The sequence below is a fragment of the Microchirus variegatus genome (assembly GCF_963457635.1).
Source record: "Microchirus variegatus genome assembly, chromosome: 5".
In the NCBI taxonomy this organism is placed as follows: Eukaryota; Metazoa; Chordata; class Actinopteri; order Pleuronectiformes; family Soleidae; genus Microchirus; species Microchirus variegatus.
The window spans coordinates 37,245,389-37,265,047 of record NC_139806.1 but is presented as its reverse complement, the minus strand read 5'-3'; the positions used below and the strand labels follow the sequence as shown (position 1 = coordinate 37,265,047).

The following is a 19,659-nucleotide window of genomic DNA, read 5'->3' as shown; positions in this document are numbered from 1 at the left end:
CTTTGGATCAAAATGGTTCTTACTGGAACCATTGGTGTTACCAAGAACCCTTAAAAAAAGGTTTATTCAGAAGCAAATAGAAGAACCTCAGCCCTTGTAGAAGAAACATTTTGGAACCCTTATTTCTAAGAGTGTAATGAAAATGTTCCTGACTGACTGGGCATGTTTAGCTCTTTTACTGGGTCATACATGGACCATATGGTGAATTGGATATTTCCAACAGCAAGTGAAGTGAGCACCATATGCTGGACCGATGCTCTCACTCTCTTCCTGATTGGTCCTGATGAAAAAACACTGAGGCCACACATTCAGTCCATTGTGACTCCTCAGACCCACAAAACACACAATGATGATGATGATGATGATGATGATGCTCTCCATCATTCAAAATGAGTCAAATCTGAACTGATGCAACACTAAATAAAACATCTGTACATTGTACATAGTTTTTTTTATTATTATTATTGTCAATAACAAAGGTGTGTCTTTTTAGTCATGAGGCAAACAAGAAAAAGAAAAAATCATAATAATGAACTAAAAAATAGTCTGTTGAATATATGCATATATATAGTAAACATCTTTTTCTGGCGCTATAACACTTCTACGATAATCCTTAAGGTAATAATATGACTAGAAGAACATATAATTCTACATTTTAATGGAACGTATCCTTCAAAAACACCACAAAAGTGCAGCAGATGCTGTAGAAACATGACATAGATTCTTCTGCATGCCTAAATACAGTCGTGCCACTTGAACAATGTCCCATACACATGATGCTGAGTCAGTTGAGATATGATCTACAGACCATAATCATAAAGACAATGTGCATCCTGCAATATGAGGGGCACATTTGGCAAACTATAATACTAATAATAAGAAGCTACTGCAGAGAAGGGCTGCCATCACAGTTACAGGCTCACAACAACCTGGGAACTCTGTTGTGACTCAACAACAGTATTGTGAATTTGTGGATAGTTGCTTGGAAACAGTAAACGTTGCCTCCCACAGTGCAAGGGTAACCCCCACAGTAACTGATATCACCAAATTGCAGCCAGTGTTTACCTTCATCCATGGAAACAGACCCTCGTCCTCTTCTTTGTTACAGACACAGTGTAACAGGACGCCTGTCCTTTTACAATCTGTCTTGTTCTTTTTAAAAACACAAGACAATGGCATCTTTTTTAAAAAAGAAAAGAAACTGAATCTCACAGGATACTTGAATTATTATGTATTATTATTTACATGTTGTTTCTTTATATATATATATATATTGGTTAGACTGTCTTGTGCACTGATCCTGTGTAAAGGCAGGTGCGGCATATGGTAAAGTGAAGACATGGCCGTCAGTTTAAAGCATGAAAAAGAGATTATTGTCACTGTCATGTGGATTAAGGAGTTCAGAGCCTGTGGAGGTTTAAATGACAGTCAGTGAGTGTTACTGCTGCTGTTCATTAGTCTCTGATTACTTGACCTTATAGGTCCTTCACTATGGAAGTGAACTTGTCTTATTCAAGTTAATTCAGTCATTTCTGCAGCTTCACAACTCAGTCCAGTACTGCTGCTAATTTAGCATGTGGAGAAGTCAGTGATGTGTTTATCTCTATGTGGCCCTGTGATGGACTGGCGACCTGTCCACTGCCTTTTACCCTCGGTCAGGTGGGATTGGCACCAGCGACCTCTGTGACCCTGTGGAGGATAAAGTAGTAGATGAATGAATGAATGAATGAAGAAGTCAGTGAGTTAATCTGTGGTTTAGGATTCTAATAAAATGTGATGTAAATCAGTTATTTTATGGCCTGTTTTCATTATATTTCATTATATTTCATAATATCAAATAAGTTATTATTATTATTCAAGATAGATAGATAGATAGATAGATAGATAGATAGATAGATAGATAGATAGATAGATAGATAGATAGATAGATAGATAGATGGAGAGATAGATAGATAGATAGATAGATAGATAGATAGATAGATAGATAGATAGATAGATAGATAGATAGATAGATAGATAGATAGATAGATAGATAGATAGATAGCTTGTGGGATTTACCCTGTAATGCCTTGTCATTACAACAACTTGATTGACAGACGCTAAACCAATCAGACGAGGCTTACGGTGGTGCTGACCAATCATAAGACAGAGAGGGCAGGACTTGACGGTACCAATGAGAAGCTCTGAGCTCTGCCGTACATGGTTGTTGTCGGTGGAAAAAAAAAAGAAGAGTAGAAAGTGTAACATCCATGAAAGTCTCAGAATGAATGGAACAGCTTACTCCAACTTTGACAATCAAGAACATGTCTTGAAACTGGGAGAGACGTTTGAGAAACAGCCCAAAAGTGCCTACCACACAGTGCGATGTAAGTGGGAGCTCGTATCGCTTGGTTATGCCTGGCTTCCTAAGAAGCTAACGGTAGCATGCTAGTTAGCTCGTTAGCTCGATAAGTGCATGCAGCTGTTTTAGCCGCATTGTCAGTTCGTATGTAAACACGAGCCGTCAGTGCTTTAGTTGAACAAGTTGAAACATCTCTCTCTGTTTAATGTTATCTTCGTTAGTTGATTAAATCTCAGCCGTTCGAAAGTGTTGATGCACCAGCTGTCAAATTGTTTGCTAGTGTTGGCACTGCGGCGAACGTGACACTGCCGCCATCTAGTGGGTACTGGTGGGAAGTAGCAGTACAATGGTTTTTGTGTGAATACACGACACGTTGTAAACATCAGTGTTTTTCAACCTTTTTTGAGCCAAGGTACATTTTTTTTCATTGGAAAAATCACGAGGAACAACACCAAACAAAATGTGTTTAAAAAATGATACTCTGTAGCCTATATTAACAATTTAGTCATTCTTATCAAAGTGTCTTGAATATTTATATCCATATTATTTGCAGATAATTAATTATTTGTTTTCTAAAAATGTTTTTAGACCAATTAGGTGAAATTGCATCATTTCCCACGGCACACCTGACGATCTCTCACGGCACACTAGTGTTGTACAACACACTGGCTGAAAAACACTGTTATACATGAATGTTCTTTCTTTGATTTCCCCACAGATGACTTCAAACCAGCCTCAATCGACACAACATGTGAAGGGGAGCTTGAAGTGGGAAAGGGAGAGCAAGTCACCATTACTTTACCCAATTTAGAGGTCAGTATGTGATGTTAGCCAGGGCGGAATTACCCTCCTCATAGATCCCTAAAATTGATTTTGAGTCCTACTGAGCTTCATTACAGTAACTTTTTTGATTATTTCCTCTTTCTTTCTTTTTCCAAACTTTGTGAAACAGTTATAGTCGTTAGTTGCAGCCCTACTTAAAACCCCTCAAAATTATTACATTTGATGGTCAACATTTCTTGAGGTGTGGACATAGACACATGGTGACTGCACTGAAAATTGTCACTATAGTCCTTTCTGTGTTGTCTCTGCTTTGTTAGGGTTCCAGTGCTCCCGTAACGGTCTTCAAGGGTTCCAAGAGGCCGTACATGAAAGAGTGCATCCTGATTGTCAACCATGACACAGGCGAGTACAGACTGGAAAAACTCAACAGCAATATTGCTGTGAAGAAGACCAGGTGGGTAGAACCATTTGCTCCTGTAACGTACCTCACTTTCTTTTATTTCAGTGTTATGTACAAGTGTCTTAATACATGTTTTTATTATGATGATGTTGATGATAGTGGATGGATGCATGCTCTTGTTCATATTCATTTCCCAGGGATGTATTTCAAATGTCTTCACCTTAATCCACATAGTACTGCTTGCACTCTTCATTTCCCTTTCAGAGCTGAAGGCAGCAGCAAGATCCATTCTCGCCTGGAGCAGCAGACGAGTCGTTTGAGTCAGCAGATGAAGGGCAACAACCACAGTAGCAGCAGCAGCGGTAGCAGCAGTAACAAGACCTCAGCCAGTTCCAAGAGTTCTCCTCCCAAAGAGAAGACATCCCCTGCTTCCCCCATGGATGACATTGAGAGAGGCACATTGTCTTATTATAATGGATATATATATATATGATGGAAACTTTACTTTGAATAATTAATTAAAGCCTGCAGGGAAATTGGATTGCAAATGCACTAGATTTGCAATCTTGTTTGCTTGCCATGTTTGTTATTTATTTATGTGCATTTATTTTTTTCCATAAATAAGCATGATCATCACACATTTCTTCATCAAATTTGTTTATTATTTTGCTCTTACCACCATGTGCAGAACTGATGGCGGAGGCACAGGTCATGGATCAGCTGAGCAGCAGCAACAGCTCCTCAGACTCCAACAGCTCCTCGTCCTCCAGCAGCGATGACAGCTCCAGCAGTGATTCAGAGGGAGAACGTGCGCCTGCACCTGCACCTGCACCTGCACCTGCACCACCCCCGGCTCCAGCCAACCACAGCATGCCAATCATCAACACCAGCAGCCACCGCCAGGAGAATGTGAGCCACCGCCAGGAGAGCGCGGGCGGGGGCCACCGCCAGGAGAACACAGGCCACCGTCTGGAGAGTGCGAGCGGTGGCCACCGCCAGGAGAGCGGGGGCCACCGTCAGGAGAGCGGGGGCCACCGTCAGGAGAGCGGGGGCCACCGTCAGGAGAGCGGGGGCCACCGTCAGGAAAGCGTGGGCCACCGCCAGGAGACTGGAGGACTCATGAACACACTCAGTAAGTAGCCCTCTTAGCTCCATCTCAGTATGAAAGTGGGTTTTTCTCTTTTTGAGCTGTGGCCCCTTGTCAGTAGGAGGTGCAAGGCAACCGCCTGTTCCACTCTATTCCCTCTGATTTTTGTTAAAAAAACATTTTTAAGATGTATCATTTTGAAATGAGTAGTTTAAATATTTTACAGTTGAGTATATATTTATAAACTGCTGTTAAACTGCAGATTTATAATGTTCCATGTTGTCTAAAGTGGTTTAGAGGTTACAAACTTCTTATATGGGGCAAAGAAATCCTAAGCTGTGCTCTCAGGTTAAAAAGTGTACATGCACAATTTGCTCCTCTACGGTACAAGACACAAGGCTATGATTCTCTGCACACCAAACAACTTTGATGTTTTAAATGTTGAAATACTGGAGCCTTGTTGAGAGGGAAAGAAAGAATTGTGGAGATGATAAATACAATGCTCTTTTTAAGGACAACAATGCAGGGAAATATGTAAATGTATTTTCAAAATAATATGATTGTAGTCTGTAACGGCAGTCTGTGATATTTCTGTAGTGTAATCAGAAATATAATATTAATGTGCTCTTGTCACAGTTTGTCAGATAAGTTACTGTTAAAAAAGTGATCTAAAATGTTTGGGAAACACTGCCATAATGGTACAAAACTATAAAGTATTTTTCTGTTTAACAAAAGTTAGCTTGCTTAACAGCAGTGGTGGCTCCTGAAGAAAAGTTCAGGTGGGGGGAGGGGGACATTTTTTCTGATAGTGATTAAGGTGACCGGTTCAATAGGTGCATAAAGCAAGACGGTATCAATGTGTTGTTAGATGATTAACAGAGTCCTTCTTGTGTCCACTAGATGGCAACTTGATAAACAAAAATGACATGTATCTAAGGTTGTAGGATGTAAAACACCAGGACACAAGATAAAGACAGGGAGAGCATGCTGTAATTAAGGGAATAACAGATGCATCAGATGAGCTGATCTCTTTAGTTAACTGTTCAAAGAGAGAGAGAGAGAGTTCATAATCTGCGCTGCAGCCAAGTTTTGCTTTTGCGCAAAGAGACTTTCCAGCATTTAATAGTTGCTGTTCACCGTGTCCTCACATCTTGTTGGAATCGTTTTATTGGTGTTCAAACTGATCCTTTGCGGTCAGCACGCACATGTCTATACCCCCGCGTCATCACAACATCGTTTCGGTGGTTAGACAAACGGGAGGAAAACATAGGGCTTCTTTTTGGCGTCCTGCCTAAAAGTAGGGCGTCTAATTTCTTATTATTTTCAGTCCCCAGGACGCCCGGTCGCCCTGCTGGCTAAAAGCCTGACCCTTACCCCAACCCATTATTGGTCCGATTGTCTGATTTGCGTGAAGTTTAACCTGCAGTTAAACCCTGAGCGATACAAACATCAACAATGTTGGCAAACAAGCTATCAAACGTAGCCTCAAATGTCCGCTTCTACGAGCCATAAACTGCTAACACGTATGAAAGTGTGAACTCCGTGGCACTGGTAAAACTACGTCTACTTAAACGATTAAACGAGCACAATCCTCCGTGTTTTTTTAAAATGGTGAGCTTCGCTTAGAGTGCCACCACCAGGCGAGACCATAAAACATGACTTCAATCCAATGATTCTGATTGGACTATGACAGATAATGTCTAGAACACTGATAATAACTACTTTTGCGGTCGTAGAGACGGCTGAAAGGAATATTAGGACTAATGATCTCTGGCATTGGTGAGGAAAAACATTCTCTTTCTCCTCCTATAGTTGGTCGTCCATGTACACCGTCCGCCCCATGCTTAACAGTCAAAACAAGGTGTGTAGGTTTTGGAAGTTGTACTTTTTTGTGGTAAAACAATATCAGGCAAATGTTTTTGCAAGCAGAATATTTTAAGTCAGCACACCGGTGTGACGCACCAGTTACAGCTCATCTGACCCCTCCAGGCTTCTGTATTTACCTGTAACTGTTAAAGGAGCAGGATGTTTGTTGTGTGCCCACTACACCAACAAACAAAACATATGACATTTTGATCACCGCCTGTGACAAACTGTATTTGCATGTTTCTTCTGAAGATACAAAATACTAAAGTTTCAAAACCAAATGTTTGGTAAAAGACAAAACAAATAAAAAAAGCCAATAAAGCCAATGAAATATATTTAACCATTCATTTAAAAAAGTACTTTTCAGTTGTAAATTTCAATACCTCTCACTGTGTGTGTTTGTTCTTGTATTTGTTGACCTTTTACTCTCATAAACACTGACTTCACAGAAACCAAAAGTCCCAAAGAGGCCAGAACCTCATTTCTAAGTAACTGGTTAAGTTTAGGGCTCAGGGTTATTTATGGTTAAGGTGAGGGATAATGTTTTTTTGTTAAGGCTTTTTCCAGAATGAATTGAACTCAACGTAGTGTCCTCAGAAGAATAGCTGCACAAACCTATGTATGTGTAAAACAGGTAAAATAAGTGTCCACATAAATCACAGTTTTACTGATTTATTTGCCTTATTATTTAAATTTGAAGTACATTAATACAATTTGTAGAAATGTGCACCTTTGGGCACAAATGTTCTTGTCTTCAAGGTTCCTACGCAGCATGAAAAAGTATGTAAAAGTATGGAATTTAGTGAGAGTAATTTCCAGGTCTGGATAAGTATGGAAAAAAGTTTGTGTTGTTTCCAGACTATTATCGCACTTTCTAAAATTGAATATATTAATATACACAAATCAATACAAGTTACTAACGCAACATAGCCTACCTGTAGATGATCAAGCTGCTGTGGTGTCGTTACCATGGTTACTGTTACTGACCGCGATTCTCATTTATTTATTATTTTCCATACATGTCGTCGAGCCAGACACCGATTGTTAGCCACGACAGTGTCAGGGGTCGATGCAAGTTTTCAGAGGGCTGGCTTCATGAAAAATGAGTGAAGGATTGTAAAAACATTTATTGACATAATAAGCATCTAACAATTAGTATTCACATGTTTAATATTGACTGAAAAATCCTCTGAGATGTCTGCAAAAGTATCTGTCTTCTAACCCTATTTGTTTTGGAGTGTGTAGCGAAACGGCAATGGTGAAAAATTCTAAAATCTTTAAATTTCATGACCTAATTTTCATTCCACGTGTTGCAGAGAACGACCTTCAGCTGAGTGAATCTGGTAGTGAGAGTGACTGAACACCGTGAGCACGTCTGCCCCCTGTGGACATCAGGAACAGGCACTGGTCGTGTCAGTCTTGCTTTAAAAATCTGTGCCTGTCTTTTCTACATATCCACAATCCACTGCTTTCAAACATTGTATAATTTGTTGCTTCTCTGCCAACAAGCTTAGAATTTCACGTTTTTATTTATTGCTTACTGATCTGTATTTAGTGTGTGTGTGTGTGTGTGTGTGTGTGTGTGTGTGTGTGTGTGTGAAGATAATGTGTGAGATTAAAGAGATGCCTTAGTTTACAGAGATGTGATGTGATCAGTGTTAGAGAAGCGGTGAACTATGCATATCTAATCTAAGACGATGCAAACGGAATGATACTCGTGTAGATTGATGTTTCTTGCCTTTATCATTTGCCATAAACCACCACTGGAGTTTCTGTATTACAGTTTATAGCAAGGTTAGAGACTTTTATTTTGCCTGTAGACCAGATGTTGTTTAATAGCTCGTCGTCTTTTCAAAGAGTCTCTGCTGCATTAGCCTTTGATTGAAGACGAAAATCTAAACGGAAATATCACTTTCTATTCAGGATGAGTGACACTGATCTGACGCCCTCGTGTCGTCAGCTGTGATCTGACAGAGTCACATGTAAACACTGGATTCACGCACACGCTTTGCGAATAGAGCCCGATTACCTGCTCTTGGACGTTAGCAACACTGTCCGACTGGAAACATTGGTGTTTGAGCTGAAACATTAAAGGTGATTTGATTGACTGATGCTTGGAAAGTTGAACATTTTCTCAACTTCTGCCACATGCAGTGCAAGCAAAGTGAAGACCCACTTTGCTTGCACTAACCCAGTTTGGCGACACAACGCTGCTCTATTCGCCTCCACTGCGTATGTCGGTGTGAACCCAGTGTGTCGACCTCCATCGATGATAGAAGTGCGTTTAAGTCCTTGTTTATACATCTCAGTAAATAAGTGGTTTCTGATTCATTCTTTCATCGTGCACTAGTGCTCAGTTGACTCTGTTAGGGTCATGCTTTGTAGCTTTAAACCTGCAGTACTTGAATCTATTTATATTTCATAATATACTCGACCAATAGTGAATTGCTTAATATATTTTATACACATTTTAATAGCCAGTCAATTGGGAGTGCAAGATGGTGTGAAACTGTGATGTGGAACAACTCTTTGATGCTGCACTGTGAGCAGTTTGAGTCTTACAGAACGTCATGTGCCTTTTGTTCTTTTTGCCTTTTGCCAGTGAGGACATGTGTAGTCTTATTTTGTCACCGCTGAGCTGTGTCACGTCGCAGGGTGCTACACGTGCTCAGTGTGTTGTGCTCAGTGTGTTGTGCTGCACGTACACGGTGTGTTGTGCTGCACGTACACGGTGTGTTGTGCTGCACGTACACGGTGTGTTGTGCTGCACGTACACGGTGTGTTGTGCAGCGCCTCTTTGGCGTGAGACTCGAATGATGAGGTCTTTTTTTTTGAGGAGCCAATGAGGGGGAGAGGAGGTGGTCTATGTGCAGCATTTGTTAACAACTCAAGAATAATTTCTTTGTATGTAGAAGAATAAAGATTTTAACTGTTTTTGAGGCTTTATGTCTGTTTTTTTTTGGAATATTTCACAGTGTCTTTACAATGTTTTGACATCTTTCAAATTGATTGCATATATTTTTGTTTGTACAACCTGAAAGCTGGAGGGTATTATTCTGGTACCCTCCAGCTTTCTGACTCTACTTTTGCCCTTCTATTCTATCTATTGACATTATCTCGTACATGCAAATTGACTTTGAAATGAAGGAGCGTGCCTGAAGCAGTTCCCTTACATCTGACTGTAGGGCCTGTGCACACAGGTGACTCAAAGTAACCTCTCCATCTCTGATAAGCTCTGCTGATAGACACACATTTTTATTGCATCCATTGTCTTGACTTGAGTCACTCAATTTGCACTTCACTTAGTTTGTGTTTAGTGTTTGTTTCTGAACACTAATGACCTATCACATGATTGACACTGATCCTGATCCTGATAAGGGGATTAAACAAGCTGTTCAGAGCATATGATTCAGCACATGTATATGAGTGTGGGCTTGATAATGTGGTATTGGCGAAAACCTGAAATTGTCATAGTAGCCAGTGGTTATTGATTTGGTTACAGACTACTTTTTTCTTCTTTTTTTTTACATTTGTAAGTAAACGTAAAACCTAGTCATTGTTTCTCGTGCTATATGATAATCGATATCGTGGCAAATATGGATATTTAAGCAGCCTTGTTCAAACGCGTCACTGTGGAGGAAGCTGTTGAGATGACCCAACCACGATGATGAATCAATAAACCGTACAGCGTACATAATTCAAGTCACAGACATTTCGTTTTCTTTAGTGAAACATATATCGTATATATCATATATATTTATATGATTTATTGATTATCACAGAATCGTTATTATTATTAAAAACTTTTATTTGAAATTAGAAACAAACAGACATATAGCCAATATACATATAAAACAATGTGCATATCAGATATATATATATGATACAAACATACAGATATATATATATATATAAATATAAAATATTATATATATATATTATTTTCATATAAAATATATGAAAATAAATAAATAATGTAATTTAAAATAGGTAAACAAACGAACAAAAATAAGCATAATGTCTAGTGGCTATTGAGAATAATTCATACAATTCATCGTTTGACACATGGGTTAAAGTATATATGTACAAGACTGTTAATGTTAGGGAAGGGTTTAAAGAATCGTGTTTTATAAATGTTAAATTTACCAAATGCAAAAATAAGATTTGTCATGTGACTTAAAGATTTGCTGCTACATTTAAATTCAGTGACATTATATTTGGGAGTAATTGCTCTAATATGACTGTTCCTGTTCTGAATAAACTTCTCTCTCTGAAAACACAAAAGAAAAGGGGGCAGTGATAAAATGGTTGTATTATTATTGGTATCGTGGACCGTGTATCGTAAAATCGCATGCAAGTGTTGCATTCACTGTCACTAGTCTGTAATTGAATAAAAGAAAACATGTACGTCATTTTCCCCTCATGTCTCCCCCCCCCCCCCCTCCATCCCTCCATCCCTCCCTCCCCCCTCATGTCTCCCCTTCGGCGCAGTATCCACAGTTACAGCTGCGGGTGGAAACAAGTCACTGAATCAATAACTACTGCGTTATAAAGCAGAGCCGGACCCTGTTCTCATCCTGCTGTACTCGGCTCTCACGCTGCTGTACCCGGCTCTCACGCTGCTGTACCCGGCTCTCACGCTGCTGTACCCGGCTCTCACGCTGCTGTACCCGGCTCTAACCCTGCTGTACCCGGCTCTCACGCTGCTGCTTCCCGCGGGAGACGCTCTCATCACCGGCAACATGTTCAGAAAACGTCTGCTCGACTTCGCCTTGAGACTCAACCGACAACAACAACATGAAGCGGTTCAGAAGGCGACAGCGGCTCTCAAGCCGGTGACATGTCAGGAAAACCACCTCCACCGTCGGTATGTTTCCTCCAACGCAGCCGTGGCCTCCTCCTCCTCCTCCTCCTCCTCCTCCTCCGCCGCCTCCGCCGCCTCCGCCTCCTCCACCACCGGCACCAGCAGCAGCAGCAGAAACAACAAGCCCTCGGAGGGTAATACTGGAGTGAAACACATGGATGAATTACATGGACCAGGTTTACTGACGAATTTCAACTGGCTGTTATTTAAAGGTTATTCGGACAAGATGCATTTACTGCAAGTAAGTTGGATATTTGTTCATTTTTAATTCTGTTTTGCACCAGTTTATCACTTTTAACCCTTTAAGGTTCTACCCAACCATATGGTCGAACACACTTTAAGACACTTTATCTCATTGAAAAATGCATCAAACTGAACTCATTAACACTTAATGTCACTTGTTCTGCATGTTGTACTTTATGAATTATGCCATAGACTTCTCAACCGTTTGATAGAGGCCTGTATCTGAAATACTGTATGGAATAATTAAAGAAAAAAAGAATAATAATAATATATATATATTTCAAAAATGTAATTTTGTATAGTATTATTTTTTCACCCCTGTGAAAAACTTCTTTTTTTTCAAAATGTAATTTGTATATTATTATTTTTATATGGCACATAGTATTTGTGAAGAGTTTTGGATTTTTCATTAGTTTTAGTTTTTATTTAGTTTTTAAATTAGTTGGCAGGTTTGCTAGGTTATTAATTATTTTTATGTTTTGTTTTTATTTATTTTTTCTGTAAATGCTTAGTTTTATTTTTGCTTTTATTAGTTGTAGTTTCATATGGAGTATGCAAGATGAGGTCATTATAAGTGTTGTGTCATAAACACCCAACAAAAGATGCAAAAAAAAAGTATTAGGACAAATGAACAACCATCCCTGAATCAAATATAACAGTCTTTAAAAAAGTGTGCAAAATGTGCATAATACTGCTGAGGTTAGATGTTAGTGTAGAATAGTTAGTGTACCAGGTAAAAAGAGCCGACAGACTGAAGACACACATGAACATAATAATAATAATAATTATCCCTCATGTCCCTCGAGTTTTTTTTTATTTTAATTTCAGTTAACGTACTTTTTTTTCCTCTCAATTTTAGTGTTTATTTTAGTTTTCTTTAACTATAATAACCTTGGTTTGTACGTGTCCACATACAGTGACAAAGATCAGAATAGTTCATGTTACCACATGTTATGTATATACTGCTGTCATTGCAGGACAGCATTTCAGTAACATAGTTAAGTTTAATGAATTTATTGTCACAAACAAATCATCATTAAATGGTTTAGATTGTACAACAAATATTGCTGTTTTTTGTTAAGTGTGCTGATTATTGATGACCTTGTAATAACCTGTCAAGTCATATTATTTATTTAAAGATTGAGCACAAGAAGATCTACGGCCCACTCTGGAAGTCGAAGTACGGCCCGTTGGTTGTGGTGAACGTGGCCGATGCTGACCTGATAGAACAGGTTCTGAGGCAGGAGGGGAAATACCCTGTGAGGACCAACATGTTTCACTGGAGGAAGCACAGAGAGGACAGTAACCAGGCCTATGGACCTCTGTCAGAGTGAGTTCACCTCTTTTTTCCACATCTATCACACAAGGCTTGAGGGGATAAAACGTGTAACGGTTGAAATTGTAGCAATTCCTGCCTCTTGGGCACCTGTTCTGATTGTTTTTGACTCTCCTGTACACACATTTACTCTGTTGGCAAACACCAAGGACTGTTAGGTCTTTAGTGAGAGCTTAAACAGAGGTGTGTCAACACATATTTGTTCTAGTTCAAAATGCTGATCCTAGTGGGACATCTAGGCAGGGAAGATACGCCTCTACAGGTTAAAGTGTAACCTCTACTTATAACACTGTAACACTATTATAACCCAACTGAGGGATGCATCGATCTGACTTTTCCAGCCTGTATGTACAGTATTAAATACATGTGTGTTAAAAACTTAACTTAAAAACAGCTAAAATGTAAGTTTTCATGGTGACAATGATTAATGATGTGCACCATGTAAGGAATCAATAGAAACTAAAGACCTGATTTTCCCGCAGCTTTGTTGAACATAGTTTCCTGTGCATGTATTTGTACTTTTTCAGTCCATCCTTTGCTGCACACACTAACTCCTCAGTACCAAAGAGCACAGTGATTACCTGGTGTTGTGATTAATTGTACTTTAACTCCTGCATGACTAAACAGGCTGATTATATTTAATGGAGAAGTTATTTAAACATTGCATGTTCATTGATCCTGTGTGTAAATGGTGTAAATGACCCAAACTGGAACTGAAAGCTAATTTCTTGTCATTATTCCCAATTTTTTTTAGTTTTGGTTCCACGTGGCAGGAAATCCGCAGTAACCTGAGCCCACGGCTCTTGAAGCCCAAATACGTCAACTCCTACACTGACAGACTGAATGACGTGGTAACAGACTTCCTCAACATAGTGGACGGGATGAGAGACACCAAAGGCCAGACAGTGATGGTCAACAACCTGGCTGAAGAACTCTACAGATTTGCTTTTGAAGGTCAGCAGAGAATAAACACGTTATGTTTTCTGGAAACTGGAAAAGCATCTTGATACATTCAGTTTTGCAGTATTTCTCACAGTTTCATTCATGGTCTCTGTGTCACTGTAGCTGATGAGAGGAATGCTCTTAAATCTATCACTTTTGTAGCTTCTCTGTGTTACTTTATTATCTGTGCAGCTCTTACAGCTGCAGCTCTCTGTCTTTACACACTTTATGTTGTTCACCTCTTTCTGTAGGTGAAGCAGAGCTATTGTGTGTTGACTTTGACACACCTGCTGACTCTCTTGGCCTTGAAAGCTTATTAGATACTAGATTAGATAAAACTGGGGTTGATCCTGCTGTGATCACCGAGGCAGGTTTTAGACACAGTCAGTCTCCAAGTGTTAGTTTCATTAATGTTTTAAAATGAGAACATGCTAATTTACTTATGGAAATATGAGTGCAACCAGTTGATTTTGTTATAGTGTTTTAAACAAGGTAACAGCCTGACTGTTAATAGAACCCAACTTCCATCCATCCATTATCTACCGTTTTATCCTCCATCGGAGGGTCTCAGAAGCTGCTGTGCCTATATCTCAGCTGATATTGGGCGATAGGTGGGGTCACACCCTGGACAGTTTGAACCCAACTTCCTTTTATCAAAATATCAAAATATTCAGTTTGCATAGCCAGACTCTGGTTGTCTTTTGTGCCAAGCTGAACAGTATTTGGTTACACCTTTTTCTATGATCTAGGCCAAGAACACAACTCATTTCTAGTTTAGGTCTAATGCCCCTGTCGTGCTAAAGTTGCATATTGCTGCTGAATATCTTTCACCTCACACAAACCCATGCAGTCAGATATTTAGTTTATCCATTATGGGCTGTTGTAGAATATGGTGATCCAAAATGGCACCTTCTGTAGAGCTGACCTTGTGCTTGATTAAAAAAAAGAAAAAACTTATTTTGGGTAATGAAAAACAACTTCAAATGTCCTGCTCTTGTCCAAGTATTTATAACATGAAGGTTTGAAGCTAAAATAATTGTCTTTTTCTCTGTCTTTTTTTTTAGCCGTCACCTCAGTGTTGTTTGAGAAACGCCTGGGCTGTTTGAGCAGCGTTATACCTGAGGAAACACAAAAGTTCATCGACTCCGTGGGAGAATCATTTAACCTCTCTCAACAGGTTGTCCTCGTCCCCCAGTTTCTTTGGCCATATTCACGTATTTGGAAAGACTTTGTGAAACACAACGATTACTTCTTTCAATTTGGTAAGCAATGTTCATTTACAGCAAATCCAAGCGTTGCATGTTTGGTGAGGAGAGGTGGTCACGAACAAGAGGAAAGAAGACAATGAAACTTGGTGGTGGGAAGTGAGAGATGATCCTCTTCTGGCAAAGAAAAAGTGGGACAGCTAGAGACTGGGAGTTTAGGTAAAGAGAGAGGAGACAAAGGAAAAGGCTTATATTGAGTTGTATGAGAGGCTGGACACTAAGAAAAGAGAGGAAGAGTTGAACAGAACAACTGTATTCTTTGTTTACTCTGCTTTCTACCACTGTATTAGTACCTGATGATCCCTCAAAGTGTGTCTTTCTTCCATCGTGTACTGTTACCACTTACCACTGCTTCTCCTATGATGTTTCTCTCGTGTCCTACAGCTGAAAACATGGTGCAGAACAAGATCGATGAAATCCAGAAGAAGGCCGACGCTAAGCAGGACTTGGACGGTGCGTACCTCACACACCTGCTGCTCTCTGATAAGATGACGCCCAAAGGGATTGTCGGCAGCATCACTGAACTCTTGCTGGGAGGAGTCGACACAGTAAGTAGATGCAGCAAATCTTCACTCTGTGGATGGATGGGCTTAAATCGGTCTAGTTATAAAACCATTTGTCAGGATATTGGGGAGTTGAACAAATATATTGGGGTTTAGCAATTGGCTGAATTTGGGGGGAAGTGATTTAAAGTTCTGCTTCCTGAGGATTCAGTTATAATATGAGTTTTGTGAAAGCTTAGATAAATAAATATATAATAGCCTATAAAGCAGGGGTCTCAAACTCCAATGACCTGGGGGCCAATGTGCATCTATTGTGGTCAAGAAGGGGCCGGCCGACAAAAAGTGGTAAAAAAAAAACAACTGTTCACAATATTGCATCATGATTTCACATGTTTATTTAATTATACTGTTTATGATGCAAAATGAATGTATTAATATCAAAAACAGATTACATAAATAATAGTGTCGACAACTATAATTAAAATTCGTGGTTTGGCCCTAACAAGCGTATTTGTATTTGTAATTGAATGTTGAATGATACATTTAATAATGGGATAATTATGACCAAATGTCTTATTATTACTGTAACATTGCTAGCAAACATATATTATATTCTATCACCTCTCTGGCAGCTGTGCCTCAGCTACACACTGTGTTTAAAAGACGGTGATGTCGTGGGTCATGTTTTCATTATAACATGATATTAAGTCGGGGGCCGCATGTAATCAGTTGTGGGGGGCCGCCAATTTGAGACCCCTGCTATAAAGAGTTTATATAAAGTGACTTCACATAGCAGTGGGTCAAGCATTTTCAACAATAGATTTCATAATATTTCATTTATGAAACAAATGTTTCCACTGACTAACGGCTGCTTCTTCCACATTGGTTTATGAGTTTAAAAAGTCAAACCCAAATGCTAAATTCAAATGCAAGAGCAAGTTCAGAGATTCAGGAGACACATATATTTTTTAAACAAACAACATTATTACATTGGTTTTCACCTGAAAAAAGGCTTTAGGGAATCTTTTCTGTGATATAGCACGTACAAGGCTTTACTATCACTAAACACACAGCCTCACATGTTCAACATTTTACATTTAATTACATATTTATCTATTAAATTCAATATATTTTAAGATGCTCAGAGTTGGTTATTAAAATGTTGAACCGCCTGTTTTATGTTGTGTGCTTGTCTCTCTTGCAGTCCTCAAACACTTTGGCTTGGTGTTTTTATCACTTGGCAAAACAGCCAGAGATCCAAGAACGATTATACCAGGAAGTGTCAAGTATTTGCCCTGGAGATGAAATACCAACAAGTGATGACATCAGTCGCATGGTTTACCTGAAGGCCGTCTTCAAAGAGACACTACGGTGAGAGAGATAGTTTGTCTTTCTAGCAAAACATTGTGGTGATAATGTTTTGGTTGTATGTCAGTTGTTATTTGAACATAAATTAAAAACTCAATTAAATGGTAACTGAGGAACATCTGATTTTACTGTGAAACTTAGAGTACACTGACTCTCACTGTGTTCTGTGGTCACCAGGATGTATCCAGTCGTACCCGGAAATGCCCGTGTCAATACTGAGAAGGAAATTGTAGTTGGAGGATACGTCTTCCCCAAAGAGGTGAGACCATGTGGCTTCTTTAATCGAAATAATCCTGGTAACGATAAAAGCTTAATGAAGTATTTTTAAAGCTTTCCAGATAAAAACAGAACTCAGAATAAAAGGTAACAAATCAGAAAGCACAAGGCCCCAATTACATACATGCTAAATCAAAATGAAGAAAATTAGTCCATACTGATTTCACTGATGTGTGAACTTGTGATACAGTATTCAATGTAGCATTATATAACAAAAACATATAATAATAAATATATGTAGTATATCCCAATAAGCCCACGGTTGGTGTAGTGGTTAGCACTCTTGCCTTTGCAGCAAGAAGACCCGGGTTCCTGGGTTCAAGCCCTGTTTAGAACAACTTCAGAACAAGGGCCTTTCTGCAAGGAGTTTGCATGTTCTCCCCGTGTGTGCGTGGGTTTTCTCCAGGTTCTCCGGCTTCCTCCCACAGTCCAAAAACATGTGATATGGGGATTAGGTGAATTGGTCACTCTAAATTGACCGTAGATGTGAGAGTGTGAGTGAATGGTTGTTTGTCTCTATATGTGACCCTGTGATGGACTGGTGAACTGTCCAGGGTGAAACCCACCTATCGCCCAATGTCAGCTGAGATAGACACAGCACCCCCACGACCCTCTAGTGGAGGAAAAAGTGGTAGATAATGGATGGATGGATATCCCAATAAAACGCTTTAATTGCAATATAACAAGGCTTCAATATATGTTAATATCATGTTTATGTATGAGCTGGTTTATGTATATATATATATGTATATATATATATACATAAATATATATATATATATATATATTTATTTATGTGTTTTTTTGATTTAACATGGGGTTTCTTCTCTCACAGACACTATTTCACCTGTGCCACTACGCCGTGTCCTATGATGAGAAAATATTCCCTAACCCTAACACGTTCCACCCTGAGCGATGGCTCAGAGGAGAGAATAACAAGCCTAACCCCATGGGTTCACTTCCATTTGGTTTCGGTGTGCGGGCGTGTATTGGCCGACGGGTGGCTGAAGTGGAGATGTATCTCCTCATGTCCAGGGTAAGAAAATCTAACCCTAATGTCGCTCTCTGTCTGCGTAATGTGTAAATGACTAACTGGACTAAATGTTTGTATACTGCTTATAAAATGCTTAACGGGTTACTATTTTTTAAGGCTTACATCAATAGAACATTATTTTAAATGAAGTATAAACTTATAACCGAGCACATGCTAATCAGTTAAACAATTAAACAAAGGGTTTCAAGCAGGATTTTGAAATACTGAGACATGGGTCAGAAAGAATGAATCTACAGTAGATGTGATTATAGTTTCTGTTTATTCAAATTCTGTTGCTTTGCCAGTCACAGTGTCATTAAATTAGAAAATAAATAGAGGTTTTTATATGTTTTTAAAGTTAAAGTAAAGGTTTTTCTTTGTGGTTGTTTATTTATTCATATATTTTTTGTTGTTGAACCTCTTTTTTAATTCCCAGGAAATCACTGTTTGCTCGTTTTTTTTTTTGCGAGATTCAGAGAATAGTATTGACCGATAGTAACTTTAGAAACTAGAGCAGAGTTCCCACTGCTGTTGTTTGTCTTGGCACTGATGACCTGAACCACCAAACACTTGTCTGAATGTGGTCTCAGAGAAAAACAACCACACGGTTATAACTCTGTCGACTGCTAATCATTAAGGGGAAATGAAGTGTCTGACGCTCGTGCTTCACACTAATAGAACATCCTGCACAGATTTACTCGTTTTTTTTCCCACATCTCATTATATTCTCTCTCTCTTTGTTTTGCAGTTGTTGAAGCGCTTCGAGGTGAGACCAGATCCTGCTGGAAAGACTGTGACCCCCATCTGCAGAACCTTGCTTTGTCCTGGTCAACCAATCGGTTTGCAGTTTGTAGACAGACAGTATTAGTATTCACGGTGTTGCCTCTGAGCTCCACACAGCTCACATCGAGAGAACTTTGCTGGATCAATGTAACAACATTGATATAATCATGTATGTACAGAAATTCAATGAAGTATGTATAGTATTTTTAAAAGATGTATTTGTGCATGTTAACACTGTTCTTCAGTGATAATTATGTTCAGTTCAGCAAATTCCACCGTTTTTGTTTTATTGCAGGTTTTTTTAACTGTTCCCTTGGAGCCATAGTTCCAAACTTGGATTCTGAGTGATGTTAGTTTCCCCAACATGGAACTACATGTCCTATAACACCAGAAGATGTGTCTGTTAATCTTAGTCCATGTATAAGATTACTTTCACTTGTGTATGGAATCTACACAATTCTTTTAAAAGTACATGACTTTGTACTCCGCGACCCTCATGTGGAGGATAAAGTGGTAGAAGATGGATGGATAACTTTGTACTGTTCTTAAGTCGCACATTTTCTCAAAAA

At 39.1% G+C, this 19,659-nt stretch overlaps 2 protein-coding genes across 2 annotated transcripts; both read left to right on the top strand.

Moving 5' to 3' along the window:
- Window positions 1-2,263: 2,263 nt before the first annotated feature.
- Window positions 2,264-8,716, top strand: eaf2 (ELL associated factor 2; the record flags this gene model as incomplete). The annotated part of the gene is made up of 6 exons (XM_083889874.1): window positions 2,264-2,366; window positions 3,060-3,154; window positions 3,442-3,578; window positions 3,789-3,979; window positions 4,213-4,656; window positions 7,794-8,716. 6 exons carry the CDS (start codon window positions 2,264-2,266, stop codon window positions 7,835-7,837), a joined length of 1,014 nt encoding a protein of 337 aa, XP_083746000.1. The 3' UTR covers window positions 7,838-8,716.
- A 259-nt stretch (window positions 8,717-8,975) lies between these two features.
- cyp27a3 (cytochrome P450 family 27 subfamily A member 3) lies at window positions 8,976-19,175 on the top strand (the record flags this gene model as incomplete). The annotated part of the gene is made up of 11 exons (XM_083889761.1): window positions 8,976-8,980; window positions 9,080-9,201; window positions 11,035-11,312; window positions 12,724-12,914; window positions 13,675-13,874; window positions 14,927-15,124; window positions 15,512-15,675; window positions 16,835-17,001; window positions 17,176-17,257; window positions 18,110-18,310; window positions 19,056-19,175. The coding sequence occupies 11 exons, from the start codon at window positions 8,976-8,978 to the stop codon at window positions 19,173-19,175; spliced, it is 1,728 nt and encodes a 575-aa protein (XP_083745887.1).
- Between the last annotated feature and the right edge of the window lie 484 nt (window positions 19,176-19,659).